Below are 17,928 nucleotides of genomic sequence, written 5' to 3' on the forward strand. Positions count from 1 at the left end.
CTGCAGGGCTGTTTCTTGGTCAAAGTCTGAATAATACAGATTCAGCTCGAGGATCCTTTCTCCTCTCATGTCGGGCTGAAAGGATCAAGAAATCCTCCAGTATCCAAATATTGTTCTACTTTTATTGCATCAAGAATTGGAGGCAACAATTCAGCAAAACAAGAGCATGGTGTTTTGAATTACAACACACACAAAACTGAGCCAAGTCTGTGTCACTTATCAAAACACACATTTGATACAAAAACATATGCTGCCTTCACAACACAATTCTGAGATGGGTCTCGAAACTGTCATAAACGGAAATCTTCCCTCGGGAAGAGCGATTTAAAGAGCAGTCACTAGTAAATGTGAATTTGAAAGCTGAAACAATGAGAAATGCGCTAGGGGGGAAAAAAAAAAACACCCCTCCATTTGGATGGAAAAGGTAACACTCCCCACAATTATGTGACTGACATTTCCTGACTGCAACTTTGAGAGGAAAAAAAAAAAAAAAAAAAAACACCTTGAAATCCCCATTCTACCCAAATATCAAATGCCCTCTCGGGCTGTCGCTGAGAAGCCTCTCTTTAAAAGACACTCCTTTCATTGAATTCTGTTTCCTTGCCAACTGCAGCAAATAGTTCAGGCTTTGATAGTTCAGACCCAGGGCTTGGTCCCATCTGATTGGTGCTGATTTGGTTTAATAGATCAAAAGGATTCACAAGGCAAAATTAGGTCTGCTTGGTTAGCAATTCAACTTTCATGAAGTGGCTTTTGTTAGAGATGGACGTACATCAGTCCCAATTTACAGAATTATCGTTATCATCACAAAGGCAAACCAGAGGCACTTCAGGAGGAGATGGAGGAAACGCAGGCAGGGCACATGAACCCTGTGGATATTCAAGAAATATTTGTAGATGGACAAGGGGGATGTGGAAAATGAAAGAAATAAAAAAAAAAATCCCTGAGTCGAGCCCGTCGAGATTGAGCGGCATGTATCACCTATCATCAGTTCTAGCACATTCCCACAGAACTATTTGCAATAATGGATGAAATCATCTTGTCAGAAGCATCTTATACCATATGTAGCAAAATTACCTCTTTATATACCTCTTTATAACCTAGTGCTGCTGACGGTCTAAGTGGGGGTGCAGGTCGTAGACAGCTTAAACTCCACGGTTTTATAATTTGAGGAGGCTCCAAGGGTCCCCGGGGCTGTCCAGTAGAGCTAAAAGACTGGGAAAACGGCTGATGAGATGGTGGCAATCTGCCAGCGGAACCCGACCCTTTGCCACACAGTGAGAGCACGACAGTTCCATGGGATCAGCAAAGCCAGCCGCCGAAAGGAAAAAGATGGGAGACCAAGTCTCCAGTTGGAAAACTGGCATTTTCCTCTCAAGATAACGGGGCCTCGGAGGCACAGCACCAAAGCGACACAACGCCCCATGAATGACCCTGTCCTCCCTCTCTCCTGAAATTTCATTCAAGTCAGGTGTTTCTGTCCCGCTAAGGGGGAAAGTAGAGCAACAGTCAACACGTCATGCGTTTAGTCAAGTGTTTGGCACTCCATTGGTTGCTTACATAGGTTATTTCATCAGAAAAACCTAAGACAAACCTTAGCAAAGCAAAGTGACTAGCCAGCAACTGGCAAAGCCAAGATGTGACCCCAGATCTGATGCCCAAGATTCGAACCCTTGTTCTCCCTACAACACACAGCGCTCACAACTGGAATTTGGGCATCACAGGTTTGAGCTGTCACAGGCAACACGGCATCATCTTCGATCTCAGTCGGCCAGTACAGTCAAATCTCATCACCTCAAATCCCGTGAGTTCTAAGGACCTGATCAATAGGAAGAAGACAGCCCTCAAAGTTGACCCTTAGGGGTTGCCGAGGGAACGTGAGAGCATAAGTGAGATTACGTGGAGACGTGTTTAGGCACTTACAACGGTAAGCTCTTTCTTTGGACTTAGCACCTTATTAACCATAACGGTTGCTAATTCAAATGAATCTTTGTGTATCATTAGAACATCTTAGCCGGACGTCTGGTTAGAACTTTGCCGGTGATTAGCCGGAGTAGCTTAGTAACTGTCAAGCAAAACTTCACGGCTCTACGTCAAACTCTGTGTTCATGCGGATGCGCCTCTCTCCATAACAAGAAATCAGAAGTAATGAGATTTGACTGTAGTTCAAACCCTAGAAATACAGACTGTCCAGAGGCTAAGGGCATGCTCACCCCTTCCCGTACGTCCTCAGCGGGCAGGGTTGGACAAGAGACTCAATAATCCCCGGACAGGACAAACGGACTACTTACGGAATGGGCGCTACAAGACGATGACGATGTTTTAGACAACGAACTGCAAGAAGCAGGTCCTCTGATCAGCCTGTAGAGATGCTCCAGCCAATCCTGGAAGTCCTGGTTGTTGCCGCAGTGAACCACAATTCTCTCCACTATGTTACCTGCCGCACCCGATGACGAGCATTTGGAAACAAAAGGCGAGGAGGACCTTAAGCTTGACTCACTCATAAACACACTTCCTGCCAGCACAACTCGGTGGTTTATGTTCATACCTATGGGCTAACCGTGTTGGGACGTCTATATCAGGAACACATATGCTGCGCTAATAAAGAAAGAAACACTCATATCTGATTTACAAAAGTCATCCTTGGGTGTTCCCGTCGTGGCTCAGTGGAAACGAACCTAACTAGTATCCATGAGGATGTGGGGTTGATTCCTGGCCCTGCTCAGTGGGTTAAGGATCCAGCATTGCCGTGAGCTGTGATGTGGCGGAGATCCCGCATTGCTGTGGCTGTGGTGTAGACCGGCACCTACAGCACCTGGGAACGTCCATATACCACATGTGTGGCCCTAAAAAGCAAAAAATTAAAAAATGAAAGTCCTCGATTTCTACTGCTTACGGAGTCTCGGAAGGAGTATAAAACTTTGCTGTAAACAAACTTACGACCTCAATATTTAAGCCCAGGGTCCATCTGGTTCATAGTCGAAAATGGGGACTTTGTACTGCTCTATCCCATATCAAGGTTGAAGCAAGATGCAACCGTAGTTGGTTGGAGTGGTCACAGTGCTTAGGCCAACACCCAATCTTGGGCTCCCTTTCGGGAAGAAGGATCGAGGCCTGGGACCAGCATCTCAGCGTCAACCATCAGGCCGAATCAGTGCAAAAATCTCAACCGTTGCATGAATATCAACCAGGTTTGGCAAAAGGGACAAAAGGCCAAAATGTCAGGGAGCATCATCGAGATGCGGCATTGTGCTCATTTTATGAAGACAATTTTCGTGACTTTTCGCCACTTTTTAGAAACCCGATCAAATCTTGCTCATTCATAGGCTGATGATACAACTGCTGATAAAAGGCCACGTCTTCGGCTCCTCTACCACCAGGGGATCAAGGACAGAAGGGGAAGACAATTGTATTTACATCGGTCCATGCTGTTACTTGGTAGCTCTAACCAGTAGCTCTTTATGCCGGAGAAGACTGAAAGCAATGGCAAAGCCGAGGCTTCTGAATGACCAGGAGGGGTCCCTGCCAATCGCAGTAGCCTAATGATTCCAGGAAATGGAATGTACTTTGCCAGGCGCATGTAAACCTTGCTCCTGGACTACGTAACGGAAAATAATAGCGTTTATTTTTTTAAACCCCACTCCATTCCAAAAAGGATTCCAAGTAGCTACAGGGAGAAAATCACCCACCTGTGATTTCAAACGTGCAGTCATTGCCTTCCGTTTCATCTAACCTGGTCACCACCATGCCTGCGACTGGTATTTTTCCCTGCCGGCAAAAGAACATTCCCATTAATTCTGTGCTTAGACATGTCTCTGCTTGTTTCTGTCAGATTTTTCTCACCCTCCTAGGAATCACCGCTGAATTATGGCGCGACATATCGCTCTGGTCTGGCAACAGATAAGGTGTTGCCCTGCTTCAAATGTTAATCAGACAAAAGAGCAAGGGGGAAACGTGGGATGTGTTTGGCAAACACACCCTAAACCAGAAGGTCAGGATTTAATCACAGTTTCCTTTTCGAACACATTTGCGGGAGAATCAGTAAACAAAGCAGAAACTATGAAAATTGGTCATTGCTAGGCCGAGATCGGACAGACAACAGTAACTTAATAATAGTCCGAGTCTGGGGAGCAGACCGAAGGAAGCTGAATTTCCTAAGGACTTGAACGACTTGCCTCGCAGACACCTGAGTCACGTGACGTGACTATAATCAGACCATCACGGGGCAGGTCCCACCTTTCTATTTTCTCAGCAATAATGGTACATTATGGGCCTATAAAATGCCCCTGCTAATTTATCTAGTTGCGGGCTTAGATTTCTAGTTATACATTCATACCTGGCTCATAACCAGAGCAGTGGACATCCAGGATAAACTCATTACGGTAACACAAAAGATCTCTGCTCGAAGGAACATCTGCTCTTCTAAACTGGTTAATTACGATGAGGGGTCAGAACATTCTGCCTCCTCTGGCTGGAGCTCTGAATGCCGCAGTGGAAATACTGCATCTGGATGGAAACCTGTTTTCATTACAGGTCTTGCTATTTGCTTTATATGAAATCTACTAACCTGATAGATAAAGCCACTCATCCGAGGACTTGCAGACAACATTATCAAGACACTTGAAAATAACATGAGGTACCGCTCCTCTTTTTCCTGAAGTGGAATGAAAAAGATTAAATGGAGAATAGAAACTGCACATTCTGTTTATTAAGAATTTCTGGAAGCATTTTTTATAATCTTATATAAAGCAATGAAACACAAAGAGTGATTTCTTTTAAAAGATACTCTATTGCAAAGTACAAATTTAATTTTACTTTAAAAAGGATATAAATCTACAATTTATCTGTCTCCTTCCTATACCTAACAGTTAAATACAAATAACCATGCCTCTTTCCTAAACACGGAAGCCAACAAAGTCACACAGTTGATGCCTTCCTGTCCGAGCTGCAGCGAGAGCACAATGCAGGTCTTGAGGTTCCCAAAGTGGAAATGATTTTACTTTGAAAAGCAGCTAAATAAAGGGGTTTTTCAGGTGCTTGGAAGTTTATCATGTTCTGACATGTATGTTAAAGGCTTCCTAAAATTACCGCTAGGCATTTCCATCGTGGCTCAGCAGAAACGAACCTGACTAGCATCCATGAGGACGCAGGTTTGATCCCTGGGCTTGTTCCGTGGGTTAAGGATCCGGCGTTGCCATGAGCCGTGGTGTAGGTCGCAGACAAGGCTCGGATCCCAGGGTGCTGTGGCTGTGGTGGCAGCTCTGATTCGACCCCTAGCTGGGGAACCTCCATATGCCGCGGGTGCGGACCTAAAAAGCTAAATAAATACATACATACATAAGTAAATAAATAAATAAATAAATAAATAAATAAATAAAATTACTGCGAATCAGTGACTACACAATAATTATTATACCTGTGTAAAACAAAGAAATAAATACTTTTGAATACTTTTGAAAATGCCACTAAAGGAAAGTTTGCACACAAGGGCTCCTCCGAATCTGTAAACAGATCTGCAAGTCCTGTGCTTGTGCCTCCAGCCTCCTCCGCTACAGGTGTCCCTGCCCCTCTCCATCCTCCCACCTGAGGACAGCAGCCTCTGCGGGCTGAGTTTTCTAACAAGTATTCTGCCCTCTCTCACGTCTTTCTCTTGTTGGGTCTCCTACGGGCAGCTCATCTCCTCTCCCTGCTGCCAGCTGCCTCTCCTGTGGAACTCGCTTTCCCTGCTGCCTTTACCAAAGGCACAGCTCCTGTCTGTTACACAGGCTCTCACTTGCCCCGGTGGCTCCTTAGACATAACATCCCATTTCGTGACATTTTGTCGCCAAATTACTTGCTGCCTTCATTTTCTCCCCATTAAGCCCTCCTTAACTGCATCCCTGCCGCTCTCTCCAAGTCATCCATCACTGCCTTCCAGCGAAATCCAATGGCTTCTTCCCCGTCTCCATAGTCGCAGGCTGCCCACTTTGAAATGCTCCTCCCAGAATTTCTGGGACATCACAGCTCCCCTCGTTCTCCTCTATCTTCTGCTTTGGCTTCTTTTTCCCCTGTGCACTGAGTCCCGAGAGGCTGCTTATCCCAAAGGTACGAAAGAATGTTAGACTCACCGCATTAACCTTCCCCAGGGTATCTGCCTTTTAAATGACACGGTTCATGTTTTTCCCAATGTTTTAATCGAGGCATACTCGATTTACAACGTTGCGTCCGTTTCGGGTGTACAGCAAAGTGACTCAGTTATACATAAACACACACCCGTGCTTTTTTCCAGATTCTTTTCCATCACAGGTTATTACAAGAGATTGAGGCGAGGTCCCTGTGCGGCCGCGCAGGGCTTTGCGGTGTCCCTGGGATGTACCCTGGTGCGTATCTGTTCATCTCAAACTCCTAATGGACCCCTCTCTCGCCCCTTTCCCCTTTGGTAACCGTATTAACCCGAAGTCATGAATCTCTGACAGAGACTTGTCAGGGAGCAGAGGAAGACATTTGGGGAGGGAGAAGGCAGTTGTAGTACCCCATAAATCACCCCATAAATCACCCCATAAATCACCCAGGTGGTGTAATCAACCCTCTTCCCCTACCCCGCCCCCTTCCTCAAAGATATAATCCATCTTCAGGCCTCTGTGCTTCTCCCTGGATACGTCCTTCCCAGGAAGGGACAACTGTCAGGACCTCTGCACCTCGGCCTCTCACTCTGACCCACCCACATTTCTATGCTGCTTCAGCAGCTGCCCACAAAGGAGCTCCACCTGGATCCCTACTGTCACTTGAAAGTTACCAGGTCTAAAATGACATTCGGAGTTCCCGTCATGGCTCAGCAGTTAACGAACCCGACTAGCATCCATGAGGTTGCGGGTTCGATCCCTGGCCTTGCTCGGTGGGTTAAGGATCTGGCACAGCCGTGAGCTATGGTGTAGGTCGCAGACGTGGCTCAGATCCCGCGTGGCTGTGGCTGTGGCTGTGGCTGGCAGCTGCAGCTCTGACTGGACCCCTAGTCTGGGAACCTGCATATGCCATGGGTGTGGCCCTAAAAAGACAAAAAACAAACAAACAAAAAACCCAGTAAATTATCTGGAGTTCCCGTCATGGTGCAGTGGAAACAAATCCAACTAGGAACCATGAGGTGGCGGGTTCGATCCCTGGCCTCGCTCAGTGGGTTAAGGATCCAGTGCTGCCATGATCTGTGGTGTAGGTCTCAGACATGGCTTGGATCCTGCATTGCTGTGGCTGTGCCATAGGCCGGCAGCTACAGCTCCAATTTGACCCCTAGCCTGGGAACCTCCTTTTTTCAGCTCTAATGGAAAAAAGAAATGTCATTATAAAAATAAAATAAAATGACATTCGTCATCTCCTCTAGGTTTCAGCTCACCCCCTCCCATACAGGTCTCAGCTTTGCCCCTTACGTTTCATTGTCCCTACCACCACCTTCCTGGGGGGGACTGAGCACTTGCCAACCCAGTTGGCTGTCTCTAGCCCCATCCCCTCCAGCCCAAGTGTCAGAAGCACCCCCTTCGTCGTGCTCCTCCACCACTCAGGCCTCGCATGGTCCCTATGCCTCCATCTGATCTACTCTCGTCGGACATCGAGGTTCTTCACAACCTGCCTGCATCGAAGCCAATCGGTTTGCTCTTGCACTCTGCCCAGGATGCTGCCTCTGCTCCTAATAAACTGGCTTCCTCGGTGCCTGCATTCCTGCCCTCTCCCGAGATAAGAATGAGCTCTACTCCCCAAACCGCCCCCCTTTCTCTTCATCACCCTCCCCGTCCCCCTGCCCGCCAAGTCCTATCTTGCTCTCTCCCTTCTCTCAACTTCCATGGAATCTATTGTTGGGATCGCACCATCTGTCACTGACTATTTTGATTTGTTTTCTAGCGGCAGCTTGTGTTTTAACACATCTTTGAGTTCTTTGAAGGCGGAGATCATGGCTGGGTTTTCCTCCTGACTCCCGCCCATGGCACGGAGCAGAGGGTTGGGCAAACAACAGGTGCTCAGCTTCCGATATGAGAGTTTGAGCATTTGACCTTGACGGAGGAAGAAATAAAGCAAGACAACTATAAAAGCTGGAGGACATGGTGTTGAGATGTGAAGCATCTTACCTCACACGTTCCATACTGCACCATGACTTGCGACATAAAAATCACATTTCCCAAGGTTTTAATATCCTCTCCTTCCCAGGCCTGAATAGGTTCAGAAAGTATCTGCAACTCCAGCTGTTTTCTCTTTCTGAGATCTTGGCACTGCCCCTACAGAACCAAAGCGGAACACCATGGAATAAGGAATTGTTCTGAAACAGACCTAAAACAAGGCTAAAGTTAAGATGCAGCTTTGGACTCTCAGCTTTCTACTGGAGTCCCATCACCAGATCCATTCATGACAGTCAGATGGATCCACTACCTTAAATCTCCGGCCTTGAGCTCCCAAACATTTTGTAAGGAAGAGCTACTTCTAATTTTGTCAAAACATCAAGATAAAACGGTAGAGGAGATTGCCTCTCCCTGCCCGCAAGAGGAGCAGAATTCCATCAAACAGGACCCGGAGCTTCAGATCTGCTGCTTGGCGTCCTGCTCCGTCTGGTCTACTTTTGCATAAAGCGTGCTTTTAGTTACAAAGCAATTTTATTCTTCTAACACATACTCAGTTTCAAACCGAGTAACATCTTAATTTTAAAAATGACTCCAGGGGTTATCCGGAAAGAGAAAATTAAATTCCTTATTGATCTAATAATGAAACATAAGCACTGCCCTGTACTTTGTTTTGGGATCAGCAGTCGATTGCTATGAAAAAATTGTAAATTAATTTTTATCCCTAAAAGGACTGAGAACGGGATACAGCTGAATTTCACAAATACAAACTGAAAATACAAGCCAAGAAAAAAAAATACGTGTGGTATGAATACTATATATATGTATGAAAATATGCACTGTATATATATATCTCTGCTTGAGCTTGAGAAAATGTGAAGTTATCCTAAAATAATTTAACAGTGTTCATGCCAAATTCAATATGAAAATAAGCATATGGTTAGTTATGTTACTGTTTCCAACTGACTGTCAGCGTGTTTGGCGGTGTGTTTACTATAAAATCCCTGCTGCCCCTTTCAGCTAAATGGAAACCTGAAGAAATACATTAATTGCACGCATATTTTTGAAGCACGAGAATAAATATAACCAACAAAGCAAGTTTCACGACACTTAAAAGGATTAGAATAAAATATCATTTTTCAAGAGACATTTTATAGTCAGTTTACATAGGAAAAAAGAAACGGGACACGAAAAGCAATGATAAATGCTATGGATTTCAGGGGGCTGTCCTCTTAGTTTGAACCACATAAAACTGCCAATATTTCAACTATTGTTTACCTCCAACACCAATTTTAACCTGATACATTACATTCTGATCTTCAGATTGCTGTTGAACGGTGGCCACATCAGGTACAGATCTTTCAACAGCAATAAAAGCAAGGTGATGATGAAGGTGGCATCAGAATCTTAGGGCCGGAATCAGTAAGTAACCACCCGTCCCCGTCACTTGGAATGCTGCAGACACTCAATCACCCACCTCAGATAACGTTTCCTTTCCTCCTAAAATGCCACCAAGCGGTTTTGCATCGGTGGGTTCCAGAGGACATTAGCCATCGTGTTCAAGATATAAGATTAAGGGATCTCTGATAGCAGTCTATATAAAGCAATTGTGTTTTAGTAGGGTTTTTTCCTTTCAGATATGATAAAGGATTCCTTTTTCATTTGCAAAGAACAGACTCACACCTTCGGGCACAAGTAGATGAATCCAGTATTGATGCCAATCAGTGAAGGGCGAGTTGCACAGACATAGGGTGAGCAACACGGGGGTAAAGACAAAGAGACAAAAGGAAACCCCCCACCTACACAGCCATGCTTAATGTGGCAGACACTTCGAATGTGACTGCTTTATACCCTCAGCCTGGCAACCTTTCACAGGTGAGCATGATGTTTGGAAGACAACATTCAATGAAACCATCAGTCACTAGAGCTTATTATTTCCACTCTAAAGACCTTTGCAGAAGGAAAGAAACATTACACACAAGTCACTCTTTTAGGAACAAAGCATAAAAAATGGAGAATTATAATTTTAGAGCATCACCTACCATGAGCGTTTTGAATGCTATGATTGCTTTCAGAATATCCTGATGATCTGGATGCGTATCCTATTAAAGGAATACATTTTAAAACAATATTAAAGGAGAACAGATCAGCAGATGCCAGGGGTTAGGGGTGGGAGGAGGGTGAGGCTGCAAAGAGATAGAAAGAGGACATTTTGAGGGACGATGTAACTGTTCTATATCGCAATGGTGGCAGTGGTAACTCGAATCTATACACTTGTTAAAAAGTCATAGAACTGTACCCCAAAAGAAAAAAAAGTCCGTTTTCTTATGTGCTCATTTCAAGATTAAAAAATAGAACAGAATTTGAGCATTTGGAATCACAGCATCTCTAATGATTAAGTGATGAAGAAATTAAGGCAGCTGGGAACACTTTTTTTTTTCTTTTTCCTTTTTTTTAATATAATGATTTTTATTTTTTTCCATTATAGCTAGTTTACAGTGTTCTGTCAATTTTCTATCGTACGGCAAGGTGACCCAGTCTGGGAACCCTTTATATATTTGGTAATAACATCCTAGGTATAGTTATTAGGCAAGAGTTCCCATTTCCCTTTTTGCTGTTATACTGTAGATAATAAATAATAATTATTTGGGGGGCATCATTAGGTCCTCTTGTTAGTAAATGACAAGAGGTAGGGAATTGTAGAAACAGAGTGATGGGTAGAGAAAAATCAATCCACTCTCATTTCTTAAAATGCCTCCATTTTTTTTTTTTTTTTTTTAGCAGATTCCACACGGCAGATGGGAAAAAATTCCAAGCTTCATACCATGTGCCCCTTCTTCAGCAAGCTTATTATGTTTGGCCTGCAATTCCATGGTGCTCACAACCCCGACAAGCGAGCAGGTTCAAAACCAGCTTTGAGGGATCCATAGCTCCATAACTGTTTATGAAGGGCCAGTCAAGCTTCCTGGGGGAGATGCAGAGCTAACCTTTGGAATTCAGCTGGAGTCAGGCGAAGACAGAGTCTGCTGTTCAACCAGCCTTGGGTGATGAAATACAGAGCTGAGTAGATTAGGGGTCTGACCCAAGCCAAGAACAGCACTGCTTAAGGAAAAGAAAGCTTGTGTTCCTCTGTAGTTAAATTTATCCTTCCTCAAATCAACCGATGATGGAGAAGTTCAAGTTCGCCCCCAGCAAGAGCCAGCAGCCATGCTCATTGGCCAGAAAGCTGGCTAAGGTGTGTCATCATCAGGTGGCCAACTAAGGGTGTGTGTTATCTGAGGGAGGGAACCCGCCCTCAGAGGCCCAAGGCTGGGGACCTGCCGCACGTGGCGGGGGGAGTGGAAAGGGGCTGGAAGGGAGACGGCCAAGGCCAAGGCCGGGGATCTGAGGGGGAGGAGCACCTGGGGATTCTCCCCCCGCAAGCGAAGTGTATGCTCGTATTTCAGCCCCGAGCGGGTACAGAACCTGAGGCCCCTCGTTTCTGGATTTTTGTGATCACCAAAAAGGAGGGGCAAACCTCAAACGGTTGAGCGAACTGGTTTAGCTTTTGGAAAGCCATCCAGAGGGCAACGCCTTCCCGGGCCCTAACCGAAATTTCATTCCGACAGCATTTACTCACGAGCCCCCACTGCCTCCAGCTTTCCGGCAGGTCAAATAACCTGAGAATGTGGTTTCACTCAGAGTACACGCCTTCGATCCTTACAAATGCTGACAAGACCGGCAGCGTGCAACCTTTTTCTTTAAAGATAATCAAACCCCTTGAAACCTCAAAACCTTTCCCCAGACACAGGAAGAACAAGTAGGGTAAAGGCGGCCTCACCCAGCGGGCCCTCCTTCCCCACCCACACCTCCACCCCCACCCCCCAAGCTCCATCGCACAGGAACGGCTCCAGCAGCCACCCTTATTGATTGGCTTTTAATAAGACGGCCGGGCGCTCGATGCCAAAATGTTCGATTAGCAGAATATTTAGAAAAGGTGACAGCTGGGTTCCTGGCTGTTGCAAGGAGACTGTAAGCTCAGGAACAAAACGTCAGGGGGCTTTGACGCAGCTGTCTGGAGGCCTAAAGGGAGAAACAGTTGAAGCCGTTCATTCATCTTTAAGGAACTACTAGAATCTTCCATCATAATTCGGAGTCAGAAAGCGGACGGAGCGCAGTGCTCTAGGGAGAAACACTCTTGTCTATGATGAAAATGTCCTTTACATTTGCTGATGCTCTTTTGCTCTGTTTTATCCCCCGCAAGAAAGCTGGTTCACAGAGCAAAGCAACAGAAGATGTTTCGGCGGAAGATTTCTCTGTAGAGCCACCATCTACAGATGAGAGGGCCAAAGAAAACCTAGGCCAACAAGCCAGCAGAGACTGTAGAAAAGCAGCAGGACCAGGGCTGCGAGGAGACAGGGGTGGGGGGGAGAATGGACTGAATATTGATTTATTGATTTACTGATTTTTGTCTCTTGTCCTTTGTAGGGCCGCAACCTCGGCACATGGAGGTTCCCAGGCTAGGGGTCCAACTGGAGGTCCAACTGCCGGCCTCCACCACAGCCCAGCTACGCTAGACCTGAGCCTCATCTGCGACCTACAGCACAGCTCAGGGCAATGCCAGATGCTTAACCCACGGAGCGAGGCCAGGGATCGAACCCGCAACCTCATGGTTCCTCGTCAGATTCGTTTCCACCGCGCCATGACGGGAACTCCGTGAGCATGGTCTGACAATTTAACAGTAAAGGATGGCTGGCTTTCAGTTAGACGTGAAGTCCTGGCGGTGCAGCATGATTCTCATTCATAATGCTGCACTGTATACTCCAAAGTCGCTAAAAGCGTAGACATGTTCTCACCGTAAAAACAAAGGGTAAGCACGTGAGCTGATGGATGTGCTAATTAATTAGCATGACTGACGCCATCATCTCACGATGGTACACATATGAAACCACTGCACCGTACACCTTAAAAAGAGTCACGTTGTCCGACCTAAGTGTATCCGATTTTTATTGGTCAATCATACCTCAAGAGAGCTGGAAAAAATAAAAGTAAAACAAAATCTTCAGAGGGAAAAAAGAAAAAGAATGCCCCCTTCTTATTTTGCCACATAAAGAGGAAAATGAAAAGCTCAGGAAGACAGCAGGCTGCGCCCAGTACAATTTGAAACCAAGGCCTGCTCTGAACTCCTCGCCAAGCTAGTCGGGAGGCGGACTGCTGTTTCCTGCAGAGTGGAGGCCCATCCTTCGTACGCAAGCTTTAAACAGCGCGCCTCCTCTTACCTCCATGTGCCGTTCCAGCTCTTGCAAGAGAGTAACATACTTTTCCAGGCGCATGAACGGTTTGCTGAGGCTCGTCGTTAGAATGAGAATACCTGGGCTGGATGCACCTTGATTTTCCATAAATCGTTCCAGATCATCACTAGCAGAAGAACAGATATCGTGTTGTTACTGCTTAGGATCCCATGTACAGCGTTAGCCACTGAACATTATTTGTACTGCATTTCACAGAATATAAAACCAAATAGGTCCTGTATCACCAGCCCACATGCTGTGCAATGCATTCCAACGCAGTTCAATCAGCCCTGCACGCAGCACTGGGCCATGGTGGTGTCTGGCACGTAGGGAGACACACACACCACACACCCCCTGGCCTCATTTCTGCATCCAACGATTGTTTACAGAGCATGGACGAAGTGAGGGGCTCTGTGCTCTGCAGGAGAAACCGCCGTGAAGAAAACAAAAATGCCTGCCCTTAAGAGGCCTGCACCCAGAGGCATGGAGCGTCACATCTATCAGATGACCTCGATGTCAGGTTTGACAAAAATCTTTTCTTAGTCACTGCGAACATGGCCAGCAAGATGCCAAGAGTAGTAACTCACCACCTGCTCCCTTCCCCCCGGACACCCCCTTCTGGTGCTCCAGAATCGAGTCCTATTCCGAGAGCAGCATGTTTGCGTGACTAACCACGAAGGCACTTCACCTGGGATCTGAAAGCAGTGCCACCCGTGCGCCACCCCCCCCACCCCGAAAAAGACTGTATTCACATCTTAAGAGGCACGTCCTGCAAATGTCCAAGTCTAAGCTTGGGTTTTCTCTGCCCCTCAGAACCCTCTGGAATGTCTCCTTCCCGCCAATGGGATAACGAGCCCTGGGGCTGCGAGATCATTTTCCTTTACGCTCATGCAAAATGGAATTAAAGCGGTAAGGCTGCCTTATGACTTGACCCCTCTCCCTCCTTGCTTGCGCACGTCTATCCAATCCGTCACAAGCCTTCTTGTTTCTGTTGCTTCCTCTCCGTTCCCACTAGCACTGACTCAGTTCAGGTCTTCCTCTCACCCCATCTGTAGCGTATCTATAGCTATATCCTTTCTGCATCTCATCCCACTGCAATGGCCCCACAGACCTCCTGGCTTCTGAACCACCACTTTAATCCTGTTGCTTTCCTACTCAAGAACTTCCAGTTGCCTGCAAGATCAAGTCTCTTTAGACTCTCACGGGCCCCACCAATCTTATCACCCTCCCATAGGAACCCTCGACCACCAAGCCACGTACACACGCTCCCTGGACTACATCTTACGCAGCAGGTCCCAACTGTGGCCTGTGGCCATAAATTGTGTTCATAGAAACTTGCTAGCAGTGGTAACATTCTAGGTGGGTTGGAGATGGGGTGGTGTGCAGGTTACCCCCGCTAAAGACACTCTCCCTCTCCTTGGGCTTTTTTTTTTTTTTCTTTTGAGGGCCGCACCTGAAGCATGTGGAAGTTCCCAGGCTAGAGGGCGAGTCAGAGCTGCAGCTGCTGGCCTAGACCACAGCCACAGCAACACCAGAGTGAGCAGCGACTTCGACCTACACTGCAGCTCACGGCAATGCCGGATCCTTAACCCACTGAGCATGGCCAGGGATCGAACCCGCAACCTCAGGGATACTAGTTGGGTTCTTAACGCACTGAGCCACAAGGGGAACTCCCTCTCCTTGGGCTTTTGTGAGCAAGAGAGAAAAGGATGGCGTTTCGGCTGTTGTACCGGAACTTGAGTCACGCAGAATCACAGGGATGCCAGAGGGAAAGGGGGCCAGGAATGGCCACCTTCTCGGAAGCTACATCTCACCTGAGTGAGACGTGTAGCAATCAATGCTGACTGTTTTATCGATTTCTGCAGTCTTGCTCCAGAAGCAGGTGAGGGGAGGGAAGTACCCTTGATTTGAAATCATAAAACACAATTGGTGACCCTGGATCAGTTACCAACCTCAGCTGACTCATCTGTAAATCAGAGATAAAACCTACTTCCTACTCAAATTTCAAAGCTTAAATATTGGGAGAACTTCTATAAGAAATAGTGCTTTGGATCAAACTAGGTGAAGTAAGTCAGACAGAGAAAGACAAATACCATATTATATCACGTATATTTGGAATCTAAAAAAAGGATACAAATGAACGTATGTACAAAACAGAAATAGGAGTTCCCATGTGGCTCAGCAGGTTAAGTTTCCAGCATTGTCACTGCAGGGACTCGGGTCACTGCTGTGGCTCGAGTTCAATCCCTGGCCTGGGAACTCTCAAATGCCAAGGGTGTGGCCAAAAAACAAACACTCACACAAACAAACCAGTAATAGACTCACAAACTTGGTTACCAAGGGGGAAAGGGCTGGGAAGGGATAAATTAGGAGTTTGGGATTAACAGATGCAAACCACTATGTATAAAATAAACAAGGACCTACTGTATAGCACAGGGAACTACATTCAATATCTTGTAATAACCTATAATGGGAAAAAAATCTAAAAAAGACGTACACATAGTAAACCAACTGTAATGAAAAAATAAAAATCACTTTAAAAAGAGGTATATATAGATGTATGTATATTAGTTATCATGTAGACTTAATTCGCTTTTGCTGTATACTTGAAATTAACACAATGTTGTAAGTCAACTATGCTCCAATCAAAATTTTAAAAAAAGAAAAAGAAAGAGTGGCTACCGCAAGTGACTAGGGAAACAGCTAGGTTAGTCTGCCTCAGGGTCAGATTTAGCTTAGACTTAAAAAAAAAATCACTACATATAAAATATAATTAGGAAAATAACTTGAAGTTGGAGAGTGCATTTGAGTAGAAACGTAATTGTGAGAAAATCACTTTCCTAATTTCTTTTCAATTTGGTAAAACAAGTCTTATTTTTCCTTTCCATGACTAAATGACTGCCCGCATTTTCAATGCTCTACTCTAATTGACACAAGAGTGACAATTAAAAGCAAATGCTAATGTGCACTTTATTCCTTTCCCTGCAGCTCTCTACCTTCTAGGCTTGTTGGATGTTACAAAAGAAATTTTTAAATGTTTTCCATATAACATGAGATCACTGTCTCAGAAGAAAACCCTGGCTATTGGGGGAAAAAAATAACATTTTTTACTAGTGCAACCAAAAAAAAGAAATCTGTCTTACAAAGCCACTGCCCATTAGGATAAATAGATCCTAAAAGACACATTTTACTTAGCCGAATAAATTTAATGCATACATTAACATTGTTATACACAAATATAATACACAAACGTGCATCATTATACCAAAACACAACCTGTCTTTAAAATGCAGCTTTTGTAAACCAGCTATAATGAAAAAAATAAAGAGCATTATAAAGCCAAAAAATTTTAAAAAAATAAAATGCAGCTTTTAATTTTTCTACAGCCTGCTTGAAATGCCTTCCAAGCTTAAGGCGTTCTGTATGTGTGATGCAAGTGGAAAAGGAATCTGAAAGAGAACGGATGTACGTACAAGCATAACTGAATGGCTTTGTCGTACAGCAGAAATGACCACAACCTTGTAAATCAACTCGACGTCAATAAAACCAAAAATAATAATAACCCTATGGGGCTGACCCATCTCACATAACACTGTTTCTGTAGCATCTCTGCACAGATTTCTATTCTAAACGATGAAAACTCTACCTAGAGCAGCTAGAAAAGGGTCAGCTGTTTCCCCCTTCTTACTCTCCCCACCAGCCTTTCACGGGAATCACTGGGGTGGGGGGGGCAGGTTGGGTGGGTCTCTATAATCCCTTTTTTCACTGAGCCAGTCCCAGAGCCTCGGCTGCCTGCTTCTTTTGTGTCGAGACCCCTTTTTGCTTGTGATCAGTCTCGCGTCTCTCCCTGGCTCCTCAAGGCCAGAGCAGAACCCAGTCTCAGAATTATTCCTGGGCTCTTTGTCCGGGAAGCAAGGCCACAGCTCTCGATTTTTCTCAGAGCCTTCATGGCGGACAACAATGGAGACCAGAGCGAGACTAAACCTACCAAGAGGCAAAGCACACGTGGTGTCTGCGGTGGCCACTGCGATCCAGCGGCAGCGAGGGCCTGCGCTAGACCTGTCTGGGGGCTCTCTCCTCCTCTCCCGGCTCTGTCTTTTCACTCCCGTCCCTCGCCCTGGTGAAAAGAAGGGATGCCACACCGAAGCACGGGACTGAAGTGGGTATTTCTGTACGGGTGAGGTTCCTCCCAGGAAGAAACAGCTACAGTAGCAAAGCAGAAGGGGACAGAGAGGGGAAATCCCAAAAGACCTCGCCCCGGAGCGCGCAAAGGACTGGGGCACTCATTCAAATATATGTAAATGTGGGGAACATAGCAAGGTGGGGGGCTGCTTCTATCTCCAAATTCAAATAATGTGTGACTGCATTTTTCACAAGGCACCAACGCACACAATCATACGGTTTCAGGGCTGCGCTTGGTCTCACTGCCAAGCATCGCCAGCATGTCTGGTGCGATACTGCCACCTGCAGGCCGAAGTAGAGACGTTCACCTGACTGGCCCGCTCTGACTCTCAGTGGTTTTCCTGCTGCTAAGCATCTACAGCTTTAGCACAAGTCCACCGATGTCTCTATTTCAGCTG

At 45.8% G+C, this 17,928-nt stretch overlaps 1 protein-coding gene across 15 annotated transcripts in view; it reads right to left on the reverse strand.

Moving 5' to 3' along the window:
* Nucleotides 1-17,928, reverse strand: part of ARHGEF6 (Rac/Cdc42 guanine nucleotide exchange factor 6) — a 120,711-nt gene that overhangs the window by 14,903 nt on the left and 87,880 nt on the right. For 6 of the 15 annotated variants that reach the window (XM_021080555.1, XM_021080557.1, XM_013991030.2 and 3 more), the window contains 8 exons: nt 13,337-13,475; nt 10,121-10,180; nt 8,094-8,240; nt 4,568-4,654; nt 3,690-3,768; nt 2,292-2,437; nt 1,078-1,215; nt 1-75 (listed from right to left, as the gene is read on the reverse strand). In XM_021080555.1, coding sequence (XP_020936214.1) covers nt 1-75; nt 1,078-1,215; nt 2,292-2,437; nt 3,690-3,768; nt 4,568-4,654; nt 8,094-8,240; nt 10,121-10,180; nt 13,337-13,475 — 871 coding nt within the window. The remainder of the gene's footprint in view (nt 76-1,077; nt 1,216-2,291; nt 2,438-3,689; nt 3,769-4,567; nt 4,655-8,093; nt 8,241-10,120; nt 10,181-13,336; nt 13,476-17,928) is intronic. The other 9 variants (XM_021080556.1, XM_021080559.1, XM_021080566.1 and 6 more) reach the window with 3 other exon arrangements.

This window comes from Sus scrofa, chromosome X (assembly GCF_000003025.6).
Source record: "Sus scrofa isolate TJ Tabasco breed Duroc chromosome X, Sscrofa11.1, whole genome shotgun sequence".
Classification (NCBI taxonomy): domain Eukaryota; kingdom Metazoa; phylum Chordata; class Mammalia; order Artiodactyla; family Suidae; genus Sus; species Sus scrofa.